The following is a 22,195-nucleotide window of genomic DNA, read 5'->3' on the forward strand; positions in this document are numbered from 1 at the left end:
ATACAATTATGGCTACTTACATGAGTAGCAAATTGTTATTTTTCATTTCTTGGCACAAGGATGCATTTTGACAGAAGCACAGCAAACAACAACTTCTCACTCTCTGTTGTTTCAGTGCATTTGCGGTAAATATTAGCAATTTGTGCTACATTTTCAACAGCGAATGGAGAGGATTTATGTGACGTGTCTTAATTTTTGGGGATTCTGCATCACAGCTGTGGTGCGAAATTTCCAAAATTACTTGAATGACGCTGTTGTAATTTAAATTTCTCCCACGACAAATGTTTCGGTGACAGTACATATGACTCCTACTGAGGGGAAATCTAGAAAAGGGGTTTTCCTTAAAGATACATTTTTGAGAGACACCTCAGATTTTTTCTCTCACTCCCAAATGAATAATTTTGTTTTGCCATTTAAGGAGAATTGGGAGCAATTCATCTGTTCCACGTGTTTGCATGATGAAATATCTCAATGCTTGGTTTAGTTAGTGTTTACCGAAAAAAGTAACACATGATAAAAGATTAAATACATTTTTCATATCCATTGTTGTAGAGCACTCCATACGCTAATGCTGTCAATTAATATATTTTCTTTGAGTTAAGGTCTATTAAAAAGTTGGACATCATGGGCATTTTTACAAAAGTATTGCCGGAGAAGGGGCCTGTGAAAATTCGGGAAATGTCCTTTCTGATAGCATCTCATTCAACATTGATTGCTGGGGCTTCCTTCAAATTCAAAAGTCACCCAAGGTTCTGGTAGGAGCTTGTGCAGGGAGAATGTCTTCTACAAGGCATGTTCTGCTTCAACCAATAATCATGCAGCAAAGAATTAAGCAAAATGCTGCTGAATCGGCATAATCAAAAATGTCTACATTTTGTTTGCATCAGAAACATTTCACTCATTCTTACTTGTAAACCACACTAGTTGTTCACTCTTGTGTTAGGGCTCCTGAAATACATACATAATACAGAAGGGGATGAAAATAGTTGTGCTTCCTCTTCTGGGATACCCTATGTGGAAGAGCTTATGCATTGGTTCTGTAATATACAGTGGGCGTTCCATTATGTATGGGAAGTGAACACACCCATGACAATGAGGGCTGCGTTTGCCCATGATTCTGCTCTATAACAGTTACACAGGTGCCTGGACACAAAGGTCCTTCAAGATGTATTAAGTGAATGCTACCAAAAAGGTGGTCTACAGTAACATGACCATCTGGCCACATTTTCTTAGAAAGTAAAAAGTGTCTAGTAACCATCCACAACTGATCACCCCACCATGTAGATGTGTAGTCAAAGGTTGCACTCCTTGGTAAGGTGGAGTCCATTCCACATTCCAAAGACAGGCCAGTGGTGTGCCTGCAAAACAAAATTGCCACAAGTCTTGAGGCATGTTCACCATGCAACCTTCCTCACTTTGTGTTCCTGAAGTCCTCTGTAAGGGTGGGTGCAGTTTGTGGCTGCAACCCTCACTGCGAGTGTCTTTACGAAGTGCCTTAAATCTCCAGTTGTCGGGAGACTACCTGCTGAACATCACACATTTGTGAGCGCATCATTGCATTCTTTCTCTCTGGTCCTCTTTCCAGCACATGTGCAACTCTTAAGCGACCACACCACCTTGGTAACCAAGCATCCATAAATTCCAATATGAAGAGATGTGGTCAATCTGAGTTGCAAAATGCCTGTCAACTCTGAGTCTCTGTTATGTAATGTTATGTGAATTTGTAGACAGTACAACTCAACCCGGAGGGTATCTGGATGCTGAAAGCAGGAGTAGGAAGGGCACAGCCTGGGCTGAGGTCAAAGAGCCTTATGTTCAGTTTCTTGCAGAAGAACTGATGAAATGGTTCTGTTGTGCAGAGGCAGTTTGTTCCAGGATTTGTAAATGTACATGTATTTATATAGCGCAAATCACCGACCTGGTATCTAAGCGCTTGCTTAGGGAACCCGTCCTGGTATTCCCCTGTGAGATAACCCCGGCAGGGTATCCACAAGGTGAAAACCAGGCATCCCACCGCGAGGGGCCGTTGTGGAGATTAAGCAAGCTATTGCCCAGAGTCGCAGAGTGTGAACCCATAAATCGAGTAGGCACCGGAGCGAGAATTGTCGAGTCTGTGGACATTTTCGGACTCAAGACCCGCCAAGCCGGGAATTGAACCCTGGTCCCGGGCTGACCTCTGCTTCCAGGTCTGCCTCCTCTAACCAGTGAGCCACACTTCTCCTTTGGAAGCAATGTAAGATAAAAACATCAGGTGGATCTGGTTTAGCGTATTCGATGGATTTGGGCAAGTATTGTTCCAACTACTATCTGGAAAAACACAGCAGCGTCCCTTACTAAAGAGAAAATAAGAGACTGCCTCAAGTGCGACAAGTTTAGGGAAATACTATGGCTTGCAGCAGTGAAGGGGAGCTTGAGTAGTATTAACTATGCACTGATCTTCTCAAACCCTACCAAAATTGATAATATGAACAAAAAAGTCCTTCGGGGGCCCTTTACGCCCATTATAGAACACTAAGGGGCCCATTATGATGGTGGGCGGATTGCCCCCGCCAGGCTGGCGCGGGCAATCCGCCCGCCATCCACTCTTGTTCCCCCCCCCGCCATATTAGAATGGCGGGGGGGACCTCGGCGGATGATAAGACCGTCCGCCGCTTTTCCGCCCCGGTCGCCTTGCGGCCGGGGCGGAATAGGAATAATATGGTGGCTGTGTCTATCAGACACTGCCAGCCATATTATCATGGGCATTTTTCAATGCCTCATTGCCGCCACGGAAAGGCAGGCGGACTTCACTCTGGGGGCCCCCTGCGGGCCCCCAGAGTGAAGGAGAGTAGGGGGGTGCACACGGGCGGTACCTGTGGTACCCCCCTGAATTTGCATAATCAAAGCGGCAGGCACTGCGCGGTGTCTGCCGCTTTGATTATGCAAATGTAAAAGTGCTTTTTAAGCATTGTGGCGGGCGGTGCTGAGAACACAGCCCGCCAAAATGCTTAACATGCAGGATGTGCCCGCCACTGTGGCGGGCACATCCTAATACCACCCCCGGGACACCCGTTCTTATGGCGGGCGGTCCCGCATACCGACAGGATGGCGGGCGGACTTAAGTGAGGCCTAGAAAATGTCTGTAGCAACCTATATATCTATTGAGGAAACATTAAATACACCATCTAGTTATCGTTTAAAATCAATAGGTCATTGGGAGATAGGACTTCTCTTCGATTTAAGGGCAGGCACAGTTACATTCTTATCATGTTTTCCTCTGGGGTACAATGCTGATCTAGATCAATTACCATGCCCCTGTGATGGCAGAAGCGGGCAAACAACATCCCACTTTCTATGGTTTTGTACGTTTTAAATGGAATACACAAAACAGTTTTTGATACCGTTTAAAAAAGAAATCCGGCCTATTTTTCTTGATGCAGCCTATATAGAAATTCTTAAGCTGGAAAATGCTGAACTAACTGTTCGTGTAGGTACTTTTCTAAAAGTTGCAGTACTCGCCCGCGACACAATGTGCACTTTATGACACCCGTTTTTATTGATTTAATTTTTATATATTACTAGCTTACCCGTCGCGCGTTGCAGCGATCTCCGACGAAAGGTAGCCTGGGCTACGGGCAAGACGCTGCTGAGCTGGATAACAACATCCACATGGTGAGGTGTTGATCGCCAGTGGCCAGCTGACCGACAGTCTGCAGCAGGTTGAAGTGAACCATCCGGTGATTGTAGAGTGAGGAAAGTCGGGTGGGAATCCACGAGACGTGTTTGACTTCTGGACCCGATAGCGGCGGTCCCCTCACTGGTCACGACGAGACGGATCATCGCAGCAGACGTGTGGAGTCCCCAGTCGGTTGACTTCACGCCGGTGGGTTTCCCACTGGATGCACTGCATCTCGATCTGGAGGCTTCGCCCTCTTGCCCCCAGGGACTGGCGTTCTCAGGGCGATGAGGGATTAATCTTTGTGCCGGCTGAAATTCACCACATATCAATCTTCCGGCTTCACCCCCTGCTGTGGGACTTCACCCCCCCACCAGCTGACCCGATCACTGGATGGTGTGGTGGCTGTACCGGCTGGTCGCGCTGCACACGGGCAGACGTTGAGGGGTCCCATAGGCATCTCCAACATTGTGTTTCCTCAAACCCCCTGCCCCCTCCCCCGGACGTGACGTGCCTATCGGTGCGAGACCGGGCCTGTGGAGCCCTTATCACCGCGAGTGGTTGTGCGGTCGGTTACACACCATAAGGCGGCATTGCACAGAGCTGCTGGCTGCCTGATATTTAAAATGGCGGTTGCAGCAGACATATACAAGAGATAACATGAGGCAAGTGTTTTGCCAGCAAACGAATACTGCGCTGCTGGCTGCCTGATTTCAGAATGGTGGCCGCAACCGACATAATTGGGATGCAAACTGAGGCGGGTATTTGCAGACACACATGCAGTGGGACATCTATCCATCGTCTCACTGTGGTATGCTTCTTGCCTTGATACATTTATGTTTGCCCCGGAAAGTGTTCTATCTTGCATATCAGCTCAACTCCCAAAATGGCAACAACAGTGTAAGAACAATAGAGAGAGGACTGGGCTCGGAAATAGAAAAGAGCCTCACTACCTTGAGTGAGCCTGAGCAACTAAGACAGCGGCCATCTTGGAAGTGCTCAAGGGAATGATGTTTTATAGGGATTTGTAAAACCGAGGGAGCGAAGAGGACCTAACAACGACAAATAGTCCAGCAAACAGTGAGAGACAGGTATTATCAGTTAAGACCCAAGGAGCAAAGAGGATCTCTCCTTGCGTCCTCTAATGAGTTTGATCTCGGACGATGCCCTGTGGGAAGAAAGGGATAATGTTTTGTACTTACCTGCAGATTGAACGGATGTGGATACCTACTGCGGAGCCCAAACTCCCTTGGCAGATGCCCGATGGAGTTGTCCTATGCAGCTATAGAGGAGTCTGGCCCCTCGGTCGTCACCTACCCAGTCGGACATTTGGCATTGTTTTCCGGGTCTCCCCATTTGGTCTTCTTACCTCCCCCTCCTATCTGATTCTCTTGATGCTAACTGATGTATCTATGTATCCTGTAACTCCCTGTTTCAACGGATGTGGATACCTACAGTGGAGCCTGAACAACCTTGGCCGATGCCATGTGGAGCTGTCCTATGCAGCTATAGAGGAGTCTGTCCCCTTGGCCGTCACCTACCGAGCCTGACACATGACATTATTTGACTTGTCTCCCCGTTCGGTCCCCTTCCCTCCCCCTCCTCCCTCCTCTGCGATTGTTTGGATTCTAACTGATGTATCTATGTATCCTGTAACTCACCGATTCAACTGATGTAGATACCTACTGCGGAGCCTGAGCAACCTTGGCCGATGCCCGGTGGAGCTGTCCTATGCAGCTATGGAGGAGTCTGGCCCCTTGGCCGTCACCTACCCAGCCTGACATCTGACATTGTTTTACTCGTCTCCCCGTTCGGTCCCCTTCCCTCACCCTCCTCCCTCCTCTGCGATTGTTTGGAATCGAACTGATGTATCTATGTACCCTGTAACTCACCGATTCAACTGATGTAGACACCTACTGCGGAGCCTGAGCAACCTTGGCCGATGCCCGGTGGAGCTGTCATATGCAGCTATAGAGGAGTCTGGCCCCTTGGCCGTCACCTACCCAGCCGGTCATCTGGCATTGTCTTCCTCATTTCCCCGTTTGTGTCTCCTTCCCTCCCTCACCTCCTCCCTCTGTTTCTTTGAATCAAACTGTTGTAACTTTGTAACCGGTAACTCGCTGATCCAACTGATATAACTATGTAACCTGTAACTTGCTGATCTTCATGTAAAGCGCTCTGATACCTCCGGATCTAGCCAGCGCTATATAAAACTTTGCAAATAAAAATAAATAAATAAAATGATAACATTCAATTTACATTGTGTCATTTTTATTGAAACTTATTCATTTTAATATGGAAAACATTTCAAAGTGTCGTTTTAATTCTATTTAGTTATTTGAGTGCTTGTGGATACATGATTGTTTGTTTTTGCGTCTGGTGCATACATCAGTATTCTAAAGCTTATGAGGGCCCTGTGGGGACGATATTTAAAAAATGTTTATGCCAGAAACCTTCGCGGGAGTGTACTCCACAACTTTCCAAAGTTTCCTGGCGATCGGATGAATGCTGTTTTAATTCTATTTATTTATTCGAGTGCTTGTGGATGCACTATTTTTTGTTTTTCCGTCTTGTGTGTACATCAGTATTCGAAAGATTATGAGGGCCCTGGTGGCCCGATATTTTTAAAAATGTTATGCCAGAAACCTTTGCAGGAGTGTACTCAACAACTTCCCAAAGTTTATTGGGGATCGGATGAATGCTGTTTTTATTCTATTTATTTATTAGAGTGCTTGTGGATACACGATCTTTTGTTTTTCCGTCTTGTGCGTACATCAGTATTCGAAAGATTATGAGGGCCCTGGGGGGCCGATATTAAAAAAAATATATATGCCATAAACCCTCGCGGGAGTGTACTCAACAACTTCCCAAAGTTTCATGGCGATTGGATGAATGGTGTAGTAATGCATAAAGGACAAACAGACAGACAGACAGACATTCGTTTTTATATATATAGACGATCATGTTTTATCTAAACCCAATGTATATTGTCTGTAGATTAGTTTTTTAGTCAGCCCACAGCAATCTAGAATGATTTAAATTAAGAGGGTTTTTATTGATAACTGTTTTTATCCTGTTCATAACATGATGACACTCGGATGTGCAATATTCCATCACACTTGTAATAGTGATTCTGCCACCATAAACTATGTTTATGGCCAAATCGAAATTATCACTTTTCGTCTAATGAGGACCTTAGCGTTTTCCCTTGAGTTCATTCAAAGAGTTCGCTCGTGTCATTGGAGACATCATGGTGCTTCTGTTGTTGGGAACAATCTAATCTATACCAGGCACACAAAATGAGGGTACATACTGTCGTAAATGATGTCAGTTCATGCAGTGTGTAATTGGCTCTATTACAAACATAAGAATAATTTTTACTTACAAGTGACAATCTCATACCTGCTGTGTCACAGCTGCAGCTAAGTTTCCACCAGAACTGTCCCCCGACACACAAACTCTCCCTGGATCAACATTGTACAGGTGAAGAATTCTTTTTTGTAGAAAATACTTTGTAACAGCATATACATCTTCGAATGGTGCTGGAAAATGATGAGCGGGCGCCAACCTGTAGCTGAGAACAAAAAAACATGTTAATTGAATCTCTTTAGTAAACTACCAGCTATCACACGGTTCCTTGTGTGGTTATGTAATCCCAAACTCAAATGATGTAATGAATTACAGAAATCGAGATGGCTTTTTACATTTATAGCTTTTGTTATTTCTTCCTGAAAAAATGACATAAAATCTTACCTTTTTTGTTTTGTAACTATAGACCAATGTTTATGAACAACGTGTTATTTAGTCATTTGGAGAATAAAAATAAAAACATTGTGTAGTATTCTCGGTTTTGTATTTATGTTCCTGTACTTCTCTGCATCTAGCTGCTGAGCCAGTGTGAGTATTCTAGGTAAGAATGTTAGTGTGATTGACATGGATGGAATGCTTGGGTGACTGCTATGAGGGTTGGCAGTTGAGAATGGGCTGAGTAGCTAGGAGGCTGCTCCTGGTGGGGCTGCTTGTTCCAGAGTTATACTTCCTGGTATCCTACCTATGGCTGAATAAACCTTCTACATAACTCAACTAAATCTGTCTCGTCTACATCATTATATGTATATATGGTCTTAGATACTACACATTGGTGTTATGTTTTCAGTTCTTTTCTAAAGGCAGGATGTGAAAGTACCATCAGGAGTTGTCCACATACATTAAAACAAACAAAAGTGAATATTTGAGATCAGAGTGGTTAAGCATATAATCAAAAGGTCCCAAAATTTTTTTGCTCAGTGTATCCTTATATCTTCAAACATATTCCAAGGATAGCTGACATAGGACATAATGTAATGACGTTGACGTTTCGACCCTGTGTTCAAGTGTTATTGACTATACATCAGTGAGGCTCTTCCTCAGGACTAAGACAGACCAAAGGGCAGCCTTAAATGTATTCAAAGAAAGACACATATGTCTTGTCCAGAATGTTATCCGTTAGTTAAGTACCATAACATCTCAAATCCCAGCCGGGGTTCACTCAATGTGGGGATGGGGGTTATTAGTCTTTGATCAGTTAACTCCCTTCAATCATAGTCCGTTTGGCCCATTCGGGGCTTCATTTGTTTCTGATTTATAAATCGGAAACGCAGGAAGACATCAGACAGGACAGGTCCTGCTACTGTCCATATTCTAAATCGCAGCATTACGTTACGTCCTATTCATATAGAGGTGGTCTAAGAGCTCTGTTTCAAATGTTCCAACGCTGAACCCAGTGCCAGCTCTGTCATCGGAAACCTTTACCAGCACAAAATTACTGCCTGGCATGACATCATAGACCTTGCCTCATACATGACGAGCTTTAGGATTCCAATGCAACATTTTATTATTATACGATGTACGAAACAAATGCTCAGCATGGTGGTACCAGGTACCCTGTCAACTACCGTGAATAGAACAAAGGACGGCACCCTGCCTGGTGATATAGAGGCCCTTGCTAGAGGGTCCAACAATTTATAAGAAGGGGTGATTAACCTAGAAGCTGACACTGCACACAACAAACACAAGGTCAATCCAAATAGACTCGACAGAGCATATTAGAAATATATATGCTTTTATTTTCTTTTATGTTGGACTTGGCCCTTAAGGCAGGTTCACCCCTAATCTTTTTGTTTTTAATCTGTGATAGGCGTGGATGATTTTCTGGTCTGTGTGCACTTTTTCTCTGTGTCCCAGAGTAAAGTGCGTGCATGTAGTTAGGCTGGCCTGCTCTCCCATAGGGATGCATGGGGAATGTCTGTGTCCCTAGTAATTCCTGATGTGTGGGGAGTGCATGCTCGAGTTTGGTATGTGCGTGTTCGTGGGAATGAATGCTTTGCAATGGTGTATGTGGCATGTGTGTGTCATGAGTAGAAATGCCATTTCTGGGACTTGGCATATTACTGTAAAATATGTCTGCAGTGTGATTGGCTGGAGCTGGCTGGTGAGCCTGGCTCCAGGAAGGCTGGATGGGTCTGCCCGGTGGTGAGTGTGAGATCAGCATGCTTGATGGCTTGGGAGGAGTGCACCTGGTCCCTGATGGGCCTGGACTTTCCCCAGACAATGCTGGCTCCACCCCCTGTAGTGCGACTGATGGCCCTACCCCTGCCAGTGAATAGAGAGGGTGGTTGAGGTAAACAGAGTACTTCAGAACCAGCTGCGACTGGTTTTCCCCCCACCCTGCACTCTTGAGACAAAGGGGTTTTGCTGTATAAGAAGGAGCTGTGTACCCATACAATTGGTCCTGTTCTTGGTTCTGCCTAGGATCCTGCCAGAGGGGGCTGCTGCTGCTGCAGGGGCCAAGAGGACCGCCACTTGGCTGTCTCCCTGCCTGGAGACCCAGTGTGCTGGCTCTGGCCCTGCCTTGCCCCTCTGCCTGCCTCCAGACCCTGCTGGAGCTGTTGCTGTGCCTGGAAGCGCTTTTGATTGATTTATAGCGCTAGGCGCGCTTTCCTGGTGCCCCAGCGCTCAATAGCGCTTTGCTTATCTTTTCAGCGCTGAGCGCGCTTTCTGGAGTCCCTAAGCGCTTGGGAGCGCTGTATTTTCATTGCCGGTGCCCACCCGGCATTGGGACCGATTTCGCCGATTTTCGGCCTAAGCGAGTGCCACCTCGCTTTATCTTTATTTTTGGAGGCCGGTGCCCAACCGGCATTGCCCCGTACTTTGATTTTGTAAATACCTCGAGGGAGCCCACTCCTCGGGTACTGAGAAGCCGCCTGCCTACCTGGAACGGGCCGCCGCGCTGCCTGCGACGACCCGGAAGTGTTCTGGCCGACCGGCCAATCGCAGCGCGGCCCCTGAGAGGCCGACCGGAAGTCCCGCCCCGCAGCCGAGCAGCGCGAAAGGAAGCAGCCGGCGTGTCCTGCCCGAGGCTCCCGATCGGAGGGAGAGCCCCGGGACGAGTGAGGAGGAGATCCGGCCGTGTTCCTGCCCCCGCAGCACCAGCGAAGTACCGTTGAGTGCGGGGACAGGGTCCTTTGTTCTCCGTGCGGCCCCGATTAGCAGAGGGCCGCTCCAACGTGTGTTGCCTTTCTTCGTGGGAGCAGAGAGGCTCCTTGCAAGTGTGAAGCCCGAGGGCTTCAGGGGGCATTGTATTCTTCGAGCCCTGAAAGGCTCTTGGGCAATTGAGTTCATTAGAGCCCTAGAGGCTCAGCCCGCATTGGTTCTTTAGAGCCCCGAGTGGCTCGGGGCATTTCCTTCTTTGAGCCTGCGAGAGGCTCCACACGCCCACATCGTATGTAGAGCCCTGAGAGAGGCTCTGGGGCATCTTTCATCATTTTGATTATTTCTAGAGCGCTAAGCTCTACCTTTGTACATTTGCTTTGTGAGCCCCTGAGAGGCTCCTTGCCCATTTGGTTCTTGAGCCCTCCTGGCTCCAACGTTTCTCAGTCATATTTACAACTGTCCAGCACTTAGTGGACAGTTGCCACGTTTAGGCTTTGTGTCTGTGCTGCCTGCGCAGATCCCCCCTGACACTGAGACTCAGGGCATTCCGCCCCTTTCGAGGCCAGTTGGCCTGAGGGATCTTTTGAGTGTTGTGCTTTGTGCACCCCGCGCATTGTAATTTCTTGTTATGTAATTCTTGCGCATGTGTTCTAACCTGTACCTTTTCTAAAAGTGACCTCATTAGGTATTCTTATGGTTATCCCCTTTTGCTAAATGTGACCTGCAGAGAGGATTGTTTAGGTTTATCCACTGTGCTAAATGTGACCTGCATAGGGGATTGTTGATTCCGCTTACCTTTTCTAAAAGTGACCTGATTAGGTATTTCATGTTTATCCACTGTGCTAAATGTGACCTGCATAGTGAAATGTTGATTCCGCTTACCTTTTCTAAAAGTGACCTGATTAGGTATTCTTATGGTTATCCCCTTTTGCTAAATGTGACCTGCAGAGAGGATTGTTGATGGTTCATTTTATGTTTAGGTTTCCTTCCCTTTGCTAAGAGTGAATTGCTTAGGTGTTGGTATTCCTTCCATAGGTCCTAGTTACCTGCGTGATTTCCTACAGTGTTTTAGGGTTGCGTAGGAGGTCCTTACTTTTCCAGTGATTACTGGATGTGTGTTGCATTTATAATTTTGGTGCTACTCATTCTATGTTTACGACATAAGTGTATATCTACCAGTATTAGTTTCTGACAAGTGCCTACCCCTGACAGTGGTCCATGTGGCCCTGTCCTGTACATAATTCCCCTTGTAAATTCTGCCCGTGCCTCTGGCACATTGTACAGTTTGCGTGTGTTATCTAATGTGTTTTGTTTATTATAATACAAAGGCTATTTTTTATATATATCCTTGTGTGGAGTCTTTCTTTGTGGTGGGCCTTGGGTGTTGTTGCTGGGGTGCGTGCGCAAATACTTAACTCATACCGCCTCCAAGTTTAGCCTAGACTGCTCGCGCCACGCTACCTAGAGGGCGAGTGGGGGTTGCCTTGGTGTGTGACTCCCATGCCCTGACTTTAGAAATGGTGATCCCTGACTGACCTCGACGCGAGTCTTGGCCGGCCAGGGTCCCGTTTCTAACATTGGCGGCAAGCGGTGAGGATAAGAATTTGTGTTTGCGCTGTACCACAGTGGCGACGGGCCACACTTCAAAGCTCTGCATTTTTTAAGATAACCACATTTTGGGGAGTATTGTTTTTTAGGGAAGTTCAGTTTTGCTTCTCCTGAAAGGTGTCATTTGTATTTTGTCCAGTACCTTGTTCCCCGCCCTGCTCCCAGAGTTTGGTACCTGTGTCACTAGTGGTCAGGTTGAGAGAATCAGGGGTGGTAGAAACTGCCTTACCAGTCCGAGGGGAGGGTTGTGTGTGAATGAGTGTGTGTTACGCTGGACAGTGGAGTGCAAGTTCTCTGATAGGAATCTTGCTGAATTTTGTTGATTGTATTCTCCTGTTTAGCTCAGACCCCCAGGTTCCCTGTGTCAAACTTTTCCCGAGAACGTCCGCCAAAATAGAGCCAGTTTTTGATCTCTGTAGTCTGTTTAGGTACAGTAGATTAGAGCTGGTCAGATTCTGCGAAAAGGGAGGCATAGAGGTGAGTGAGTTGGTTACTCAGTCCCAGCTTAGGGACAGCCTGATCCTGTGGCAAAAGGGTCAGTGGGAGCTCGAGCACAGTGAGAGAGAGAGGACCCGGGCCGCACGCCATGAGGGTGATGAGTCTGTGGTGAGCCCTGATGAATGTGAGTTTAATGGTGATGACAGTGGATGGATGTCAGCAGAGAGTGAGGACCCCATAGATAGGGAGTCCCTTGCTGGGTCCAGTGTCAGTACCAGCGCCCCATCCCTTTCCCTGTCCCCAGAGGAGTGGTTGGATAGGAAGGAAGAGAGGGAGCATCAGCTAGCGATGGAACAGCTCAGGTTGGAGCATGCCAAGCTAGAGGCTGAGAGGGCCTTGTTCAGGGAGAAGGTAGCCCAAGAGAGTAGGTTACCCCCTGAGTGCATGTGTAATTGTCTGGATTCCCCGGGGAGGGTGGAGTCCAGTGGTGGCAGCTTTTTAAGTGTTGGTGTTGACAGTCCCACTCCCAGTTCCCCGAGTATGTTGCCTGTTTCCCCCGCAGAGGAGTTTGGGTTGAAGTTCAGGAGACTTAGGAAACTGCCTCATCAGTCTTGGGAAGACTTTGAGGATGAGTGTTGTGGAGCACTGTTTGATTGGGAAAAGGCTCACGTGAACGACAAGTCTGGTGGATTGTTTTGCATGGTTGTCACAGAGCACCTGCTCAGTTATTGTGTGCCAGAGTTGCGCCAGCACCTGTTGAAGTTTGGATCGTTTAGTGCATGTGAGCTTGCAGAGGAAGCAGACCGATGGGAAGGTGCAAGAGGTTCCTTAGCGCCGCTAGCGAGTGATTCCAATAATAGTGGGTCAGGTTTTCTCCAACCCAGCGTGGTGGAGGAGAGTGAGAGTAGCCCAGCTAGGTCTCAGTATAGTGAGGAGGGTGTAGGGGCTTGCTGTCTGTCTCAGTGGAGCGGAAGTAAGTGTGAGACCGAGAGTCCCCAGATGCCCGAAGCCCTGCCTCAGAGCCTGGATGGTTTCTTTAGGGAACACCAGGGTGGGGACCTATGCTTTCCTGTTAGTCCACTTGAGGGAGATCTCCTAGTGTGTGGAGGACCTGGAGCATCTGTGAGCGGAGCTTCTGTAGTTGTGGAGTCTGGCAGTACTGCTCCGGGAGGGAGAGTACAGAAGTCCAGTGAAAGGAGTGATTTGGGAGTGACCTGTGAGTCCTCAGAAGTCCTGGAGTGCCAGGCAGTGATTCCACCAAAGGTTCTACACCGGAGGTTGGAGGTCCAGGTTCAGGGTTTGCCTGACCTGAAGGGTGGGAGTACTGTAACCAGTATCCTAACCAGTTCTTTTTCCAGAGGTACCGCCCCGGTTGGGAGGGAGCAGGACTCTGGAAGGGGGTGCAGAGGGTGGGAAAGCCCACCTCTGACCCCGGTACCACCTGAGGGGTTAAACCCTAGGTTGGGAGAGTGGTGTTTAGAGGGTACCCCTCGCAGGAGGAGGAGGAACCCTAGGAGAAGAGGTAAGGGGAGGAGAGCCTTCCCTGAGACTCCTGGTCCACCTAAGGTTGTAGACCCTAGGCCGGAGAACCAGTGGCAGTCTAGCCCTGTCTTGCAGACAGGAAGAGTGGAGCATGGCTGTTATGTGCCAGGGGTTACTACCCCCCACTTGGTGAGTTGGCAGGATCCAGTGGCACCTGGGTGGCCTAGGGCCTGGTCCTCGCCGAGGGCAGCTGGAGAGTACCAGTGGGGTAATCCAGTGTGTCCCTACAGTAGCTTTAGAAAGAACCCCAGGGGTTCACAGTGGCGTAAAACAGGAGGGTGTCCCTGCAGTTGTGGGCCCGCGTCCGTGTTTTATCGCCCCAAGCAGGTAAGCCCATCACGGTGGTGATTGGTCTGCCCTGCGTTTTGGCTGGAAGGGGGTTGTGTTGGACTTGGCCCTTAAGGCAGGTTCACCCCTAATCTTTTTGTTTTTAATCTGTGATAGGCGTGGATGATTTTCTGGTCTGTGTGCACTTTTTCTCTGTGTCCCAGAGTAAAGTGCGTGCATGTAGTTAGGCTGGCCTGCTCTCCCATAGGGATGCATGGGGAATGTCTGTGTCCCTAGTAATTCCTGATGTGTGGGGAGTGCATGCTCGAGTTTGGTATGTGCGTGTTCGTGGGAATGAATGCTTTGCAATGGTGTATGTGGCATGTGTGTGTCATGAGTAGAAATGCCATTTCTGGGACTTGGCATATTACTGTAAAATATGTCTGCAGTGTGATTGGCTGGAGCTGGCTGGTGAGCCTGGCTCCAGGAAGGCTGGATGGGTCTGCCCGGTGGTGAGTGTGAGATCAGCATGCTTGATGGCTTGGGAGGAGTGCACCTGGTCCCTGATGGGCCTGGACTTTCCCCAGACAATGCTGGCTCCACCCCCTGTAGTGCGACTGATGGCCCTAGCCCTGCCAGTGAATAGAGAGGGTGGTTGAGGTAAACAGAGTACTTCAGAACCAGCTGCGACTGGTTTTCCCCCCACCCTGCACTCTTGAGACAAAGGGGTTTTGCTGTATAAGAAGGGGCTGTGTACCCATACAATTGGTCCTGTTCTTGGTTCTGCCTAGGATCCTGCCAGAGGGGGCTGCTGCTGCTGCAGGGGCCAAGAGGACCACCACTTGGCTGTCTCCCTGCCTGGAGACCCAGTGTGCTGGCTCTGGCCCTGCCTTGCCCCTCTGCCTGCCTCCAGACCCTGCTGGAGCTGTTGCTGTGCCTGGAAGCGCTTTTGATTGATTTATAGCGCTAGGCGCGCTTTCCTGGTGCCCCAGCGCTCAATAGCGCTTTGCTTATCTTTTCAGCGCTGAGCGCGCTTTCTGGAGTCCCTAAGCGCTTGGGAGTGCTGTATTTTCATTGCCGGTGCCCACCCGGCATTGGGACCGATTTCGCCGATTTTCGGCCTTAGCGAGTGCCACCTCGCTTTATCTTTATTTTTGGAGGCCGGTGCCCACCCGGCATTGCCCCGTACTTTGATTTTGTAAATACCTCGAGGGAGCCCACTCCTCGGGTACTGAGAAGCCGCCTGCCTACCTGGAACGGGCCGCCGCGCTGCCCGCGACGACCCGGAAGTGTTCTGGCCGACCGGCCAATCGCAGCGCGGCCCCTGAGAGGCCGACCGGAAGTCCCGCCCCGCAGCCGAGCAGCGCGAAAGGAAGCAGCCGGCGTGTCCTGCCCGAGGCTCCCGATCGGAGGGAGAGCCCCGGGACGAGTGAGGAGGAGATCCGGCCGTGTTCCTGCCCCCGCAGCACCAGCGAAGTACCGGTGAGTGCGGGGACAGGGTCCTTTGTTCTCCGAGCGGCCCCGATTAGCAGAGGGCCGCTCCAACGTGTGTTGCCTTTCTTCGTGGGAGCAGAGAGGCTCCTTGCAAGTGTGAAGCCCGAGGGCTTCAGGGGGCATTGTATTCTTCGAGCCCTGAAAGGCTCTTGGGCAATTGAGTTCATTAGAGCCCTAGAGGCTCAGCCCGCATTGGTTCTTTAGAGCCCCGAGTGGCTCGGGGCATTTCCTTCTTTGAGCCTGCGAGAGGCTCCACACGCCCACATCGTATGTAGAGCCCTGAGAGAGGCTCTGGGGCATTTTTCATCATTTTGATTATTTCTAGAGCGCTAAGCTCTACCTTTGTACATTTGCTTTGTGAGCCCCTGAGAGGCTCCTTGCCCATTTGGTTCTTGAGCCCTCCTGGCTCCAACGTTTCTCAGTCATATTTACAACTGTCCAGCACTTAGTGGACAGTTGCCACGTTTAGGCTTTGTGTCTGTGCTGCCTGCGCAGATCCCCCCTGACACTGAGACTCAGGGCATTCCGCCCCTTTCGAGGCCAGTTGGCCTGAGGGATCTTTTGAGTGTTGTGCTTTGTGCACCCCGCGCATTGTAATTTCTTGTTATGTAATTCTTGCGCATGTGTTCTAACCTGTACCTTTTCTAAAAGTGACCTGATTAGGTATTCTTATGGTTATCCCCTTTTGCTAAATGTGACCTGCAGAGAGGATTGTTTAGGTTTATCCACTGTGCTAAATGTTACCTGCATAGGGGATTGTTGATTCCGCTTACCTTTTCTAAAAGTGACCTGATTAGGTATTTCATGTTTATCCACTGTGCTAAATGTGACCTGCATAGTGAAATGTTGATTCCGCTTACCTTTTCTAAAATTGACCTGATTAGGTATTCTTATGGTTATCCCCTTTTGCTAAATGTGACCTGCAGAGAGGATTGTTGATGGTTCATTTTATGTTTAGGTTTCCTTCCCTTTGCTAAGAGTGAATTGCTTAGGTGTTGGTATTCCTTCCATAGGTCCTAGTTACCTGCGTGATTTCCTACAGTGTTTTAGGGTTGCGTAGGAGGTCCTTACTTTTCCAGTGATTACTGGATGTGTGTTGCATTTATAATTTTGGTGCTACTCATTCTATGTTTACGACATAAGTGTATATCTACCAGTATTATTTTCTGACAAGTGCCTACCCCTGACAGTGGTCCATGTGGCCCTGTCCTGTACATAATTCCCCTTGTAAATTCTGCCCGTGCCTCTGGCACATTGTACAGTTTGCGTGTGTTATCTAATGTGTTTTGTTTATTATAATACAAAGGCTATTTTTTATATATATCCTTGTGTGGAGTCTTTCTTTGTGGTGGGCCTTGGGTGTTGTTGCTGGGGTGCGTGCGCAAATACTTAACTCATACCGCCTCCAAGTTTAGCCTAGACTGCTCGCGCCACGCTACCTAGAGGGCGAGTGGGGGTTGCCTTGGTGTGTGACTCCCCTGCCCTGACTTTAGAAATGGTGATCCCTGACTGACCTCGACGCGAGTCTTGGCCGGCCAGGGTCCCGTTTCTAACATTTTAGATATATTATTTTCTTAGAATTGAGATAACAAAAAATATAAAAAGTGAATAGTACTTTAGTTTCACATGATTCAATTAGAGCATAAAAGACAGACATTGATATGGGAACAACAGCAGAAGGGAAATAGTACAACGTTGAGACCTACCCAGTACCAGCCATACTTCAGTACTATTCACTTTTTATATTTTTTGTTATCTCAATTCTAAGAAAATAATATATCTAAAAGAAAATAAAAACATATATATTTCTAATATGCTCTGTAGAGTCTATTTGGATTGACCTTGTGTTTGTTGTGTGCAGTGTCAGCTTCTAGGTTAATCACCCCTTCTTATAAATTGTTGGACCCTCTAGCAAGGGCCTCTATATCACCAGGCAGGGTGCCGTCCTTTGTTCTATTCACAGTTGTTTCTCCCCCCTATGGCCTGCCTATATCATTAAGAAACCCACGGGGAACCCCCCTCTTTTGTTCATTTACCCTGCCAACTACCATCTACTAAATACATACATCTTTTTTACACACTTGAATTAGCTGTCTGATTCTTACTTGCCAAGAAATATCTTCAGTTGAAACAACTGTACTGCCTATCTTAACATATGGAACCACAAACTGGTTCCTGAGTTGCAACAGAAACTTACTAGAGACGTTAATTTAGAGGTGCTTGCTTGGGACTAGGAGTTGTGTTCACTAATAAAAAATTGGATTGGAATCATTATTAAAAACCATGGGGCTGCTCTTGAAGCTTTGTTTACATAATTGCAGGTTGAGCATATAAACATATTCAGTAGTTATACTTGCAGTCAATCATTAGCAGTGATCCTTCCACAACAGGTCCACTAGTTTTTATGTGTCAGAACAACCACACTTTCAAAGTCAGGACACCTGAGGCAGATTTCTCCTTCCACTACCTCCAAGCGAAGAGAAATGGCAAATATGGATAGAGAAAATAACAGCATCCACTGGGTTAAACTTACTGCACTGTTACATTAAAGGGCCACTGTAATAAATTACAATAAATGACAATACATTATAGTCTCTCTTTCAAAAAAAAATTCTTGAGACACTGAGTAATTGCCTTGCAGGCTTCTACTGCTCACTCTAAGTATGCCCACTGAAAGCCTTTGGTACTGCTGGCTTGTACAGCTCTCTCTTGGGAGCCTAGCAGTGGCAAAGCTAACAAGTCTGTCTTTAATGTGCCATTGTATACAAATAGTATTTGTGCATACCTGCATTGGCATGTGTTTTAACACATTAAAACCATATTCTGCCAATACCTATTATATATCACAGTAGCATTTAATTAAGTTGAAGGCTTGGAATGGAATCATATGGCAGCAGATTGAATGAAAGAATGAATGATGAGTACTTCTTTAGCACACAACTACTCAACAAGACTGTCCTGGTGCTGATTATGTAACTCAAAGCGGGAAAGGAGGCAAGAACCACATATCTCTTGTTATACTACTGTCTAAGTAAGTGGGTTTCCAACTCCTTTTAAAATTGTACTTTGTCCGGATAGCCCTCAGTTCTTTAAGCAGACAATTCCATGGACCGGCTATCTTAACATTAAAGGAAGTACCCCCAATCTGTTGCCTTATGTAGCTGGGACCCACAACTAGACTAGCATTGCTAGAACTCAGTGGTCTTCCAGGGCAATATTCCTGAATTCTTTCGTTCAGGTGTGCAGGCCCTTTAATGTAAAAGGCTTGGTGTGTCAGGGTAAGCACTTCATACATTATAGTTTAAGAACTGGTAGCTAGTGAAGTCTGTCCCAAAATACCGATATTGATGTGTATTTTGGTATTTAATACAGTAGGCGGACCGCCTTTTTTACACAACGTGTAACCACTGAGTCTGATATTCCGCGAGGCCTAACTATAATCAATTAGCATAGTCCAGACTTGACAGGATTAATGACCTGACCACTGTGACTTGAGCAATGTGTGGGAAAAAGCATTTGGTAAATTTAGATGCACATTTTCACAACTGTTGATACTTTTAGGTAGATTAGGGTCAAGAAAATTCTATTTGTATCACACATAGATGGGAAACATTAGTACTTAAATCAGAAATTCCAACATATTTACGAACACAGTCTTTGGCAGTCCCTGGGATACGTTCTTATTTATCGCATATCTCACGTATTATTATACCTGCCTATGAAAGTTTAAATAATACTTTACTTCATTTTCTTGATTGGGCACCTATTAATAGTGAGTACAGTGCACGAGTCACACGTTTAAGTAATAATTGGAAAATCAAAGTTTGTATCATAATAAACCTTGAGTACACATTTTTAAAACATTAAAAACAAAATACTTACTCAACTGACACAACAACTGCGTTTAGCTTGTGTGCAACCCATCTCGCGAGAAGATCATACGCCTTCATGTCTGTAATTCAGTAAGGTAAATCGATAGAAAGTGTTTAAAACAAAGACGCACAACTTCGAAACAATGGCTATATATAAGGATTACTTCAATATTGCTTTTTAAGTTATGAACTTAATTGTGATAAGAACAGAAGTATTCAGTTTTATAAAGTAAGAGATATATAAACCGGACACAGTAAAATTGTCAAATAATTATAGGTGTGCAAAGTGTGTTTTTTAAGCGTCTAGTCTCACAAGCTTCTGATTACTGGCCTACTGTTGTTTGTAGTTTCCTCTGCTATGTCCCGGTTTATTTATTTTTTCACGTCCATTAAATATTTTTTTAAATTGTGTGTTCTTGACATGTTTAACTTTCTCTTGTTAGTAGTTTGGAACCGTGTGTCACCTGTCATCCATAGGCATTTTGAATTAAAGTGAATATTTGGATTCGTTCTTCCTCAAGAATGATTCACAATAATTTTAATGGCACAACATTATATTTGCAAGATTCCTCATTTTCACTCTTAAGTCCAACTGAAATGGAGCTCTGTAACCTTCACATTTTTTTCAGATTTTTTGCAAAAAAAATGAAGCCTGCAAGAAAAAAACACTTTGCATATAAGTAAAAAAAATAAGTGAGAAAGTGCTCCAAACTAGAACTTCAAATATGCAGTCTGGTGTTAAAGGCGTCATTTGCCGTAAAACGGTTGCTGTAACTTGTTGCAGGGGGCCTAGCTTGTTGCTGCCTGGTCACAATCAAGCCACATTGGCATCCCTGCTGGCTTCCAGCACAATCTCTCTACTCCCCTCTCTACTCCCTCAACCAAACCAACCACTAGCCCACTGCCTCCACTTTGTCCATTTCACACATGGAGGCAGGTGAGTTTAAGTGTGCGGCAGGGCACGCACCAGGGGGTAGACTGAAAGAGACTGAGAGAGATGTAGTGGGCTGTTGTCTTACCTTGCTTAGTTTGTTTGGCTCCTCAAGAGCCTCTCCAAGAGCCTACACTTAGGGGCCGATTCCGATCCCGGTTGGAAAGCACTCCAACCGGGCCGGATCCGGGGTGTTTTCTGACCGATCTGGACTCCTGCTGTCCGACTGAGCGAGTACTATGCAGCCGTATGCTGTCGGACTCGGTTCGGTCGGACTCCCATAGAAGTCAATGGGAGCCGATCGTACGATGCATACATCGGCTCCCATTGACTGAATGGGTACTTTGCTGACAAGTGCGGCCCTACAGTGGGTACACATTGGTGCCATCCGCACTGTACCAGCCTGTGTTGGGGAGACCCATGGGTCTCCCCCTATGTCCGAGTTGTAAGGCTGCGGGTAGCAGGGGGTCCGATATGCGGACCCCCAAAGCCCATCTCGGGAGCTATTGCGAGCCGGAAGCTCCAACTCGAACTGGCTGTCCGAATCGAGCATCGTACTGGCTCGGTCGGAATACGCATCCATTGTACGCCACGATTAGCTTACGGCCGAGACGTACGGAGCGGTCCGGACCTGGAAACAATTCCGATGGAGATTTTGCGCTTGTTCGCATCGTACTTCGACGTCCGGGCCTGTGTACAAACCGGATGGAAATTAAGCCACCGAATCCGATCCGCTAATGCCGAACCCGATTCGGTGCCCTTCCGACCGAGATCGAAATCGGCCCCTTGGTGTTGAGATATCAGCGGAGGTATGTGTTTCTCTCCTTTGAACATTGCCTAGAGGCGAATTGAGTCCCCTTTTCTTTTTAACCTTTACATAAAGGGTTTATACGAGGCACTGGTCAAGGATAACCAGGACTCCCCACAAATAGCTGCACGTCCCATTCCTGGACTTCTCTATGCAAACCATCAGTCCTAATGTCCTGCACTCAAGTAGGTTTACAACGAGTCCTAAATAGTTTTACCAAGTTCATGGGCCACTTGGATCTAAAAGTGAACACTACAAAAACATACATAATGAGGTGTGGATTGGGGAGCAACAAATGCAGGGACATGTTCCTGGAAGGTCAGAAAATAGAGCACACTAATACTTTTGCTTACTTGGATATACTCTTTAACCGTAATGACTCATGGGCACGAGCTATTATGGCAAAAAAAAAATTGCATTTGCCAGATCAACAATGGCCCTCGCTAACTTTGCGAGGAAACTTGGGAGAAGACCACCACTGAAATTAATACAGATCTACAAAGCAAAATGCATTTCTGCAGCCATGTACGGAGAGGGTGTATGGGGATTCACGGACACACAACCACTGCAAACAGTGGAGAACATTTGCCATTCAGAGTTGGGACTCCCTTATATTGCAGATCTAATAAAGATGGAGCCCATCCTCCTATGGCACAGGATATGGACAAAACCTGAGACAAAACTAAACCAAGACATTCTAGCAGCTAGTCTTCAACTTGAAGTAGCATTATTGATTCCATGGATGAAGTTTATTAGAAACTTTATGACCGATCTCTGCCATCTGGAATATTACAGTAACCCAAAAACCATGCAATATATTACTTGAAAGGAGCTAAAAAGAGAGGGCCTCTTACTTCTGGACTCCCTATGATTGTCAACAGACAGCCAAAAGCCCACTGTCATACAGAATCAACTGGTCTTAACTTCTTTTAGTATTCATTCCTATTTATTATTTGTGCCTGGTGGCTACGGTCGGTTTTTATTACCTTGTATTAGATGTAATATTTCCCATAGGCTTGTGAGCTTTCCTGTTGTGAATGATTGCTCCCGAGTACTGAGACTTTGCCCAAGTGATAATTGCTCAGAACAATCGACATTACTAGTTATTC

The 22,195-nt window shown here is 46.8% G+C and overlaps 1 protein-coding gene across 1 annotated transcript in view; it reads right to left on the reverse strand.

Annotated features, from left to right (window-relative positions):
- The window catches only part of LOC147683805 (arylacetamide deacetylase-like), a 93,679-nt gene that overhangs the window by 22,266 nt on the left and 49,218 nt on the right, over positions 1-22,195 (reverse strand). Inside the window, exons 3-4 of the mRNA XM_086944203.1 lie at positions 19,358-19,427; positions 7,058-7,229 (exon numbers count right to left, since the gene is read on the reverse strand). Of these exons, the coding sequence (XP_086800329.1) occupies positions 7,058-7,229; positions 19,358-19,427 (242 nt within the window). The remainder of the gene's footprint in view (positions 1-7,057; positions 7,230-19,357; positions 19,428-22,195) is intronic.

Source organism: Lissotriton vulgaris, chromosome 11 (genome assembly GCF_964263255.1).
Source record: "Lissotriton vulgaris chromosome 11, aLisVul1.2, whole genome shotgun sequence".
In the NCBI taxonomy this organism is placed as follows: Eukaryota; Metazoa; Chordata; class Amphibia; order Caudata; family Salamandridae; genus Lissotriton; species Lissotriton vulgaris.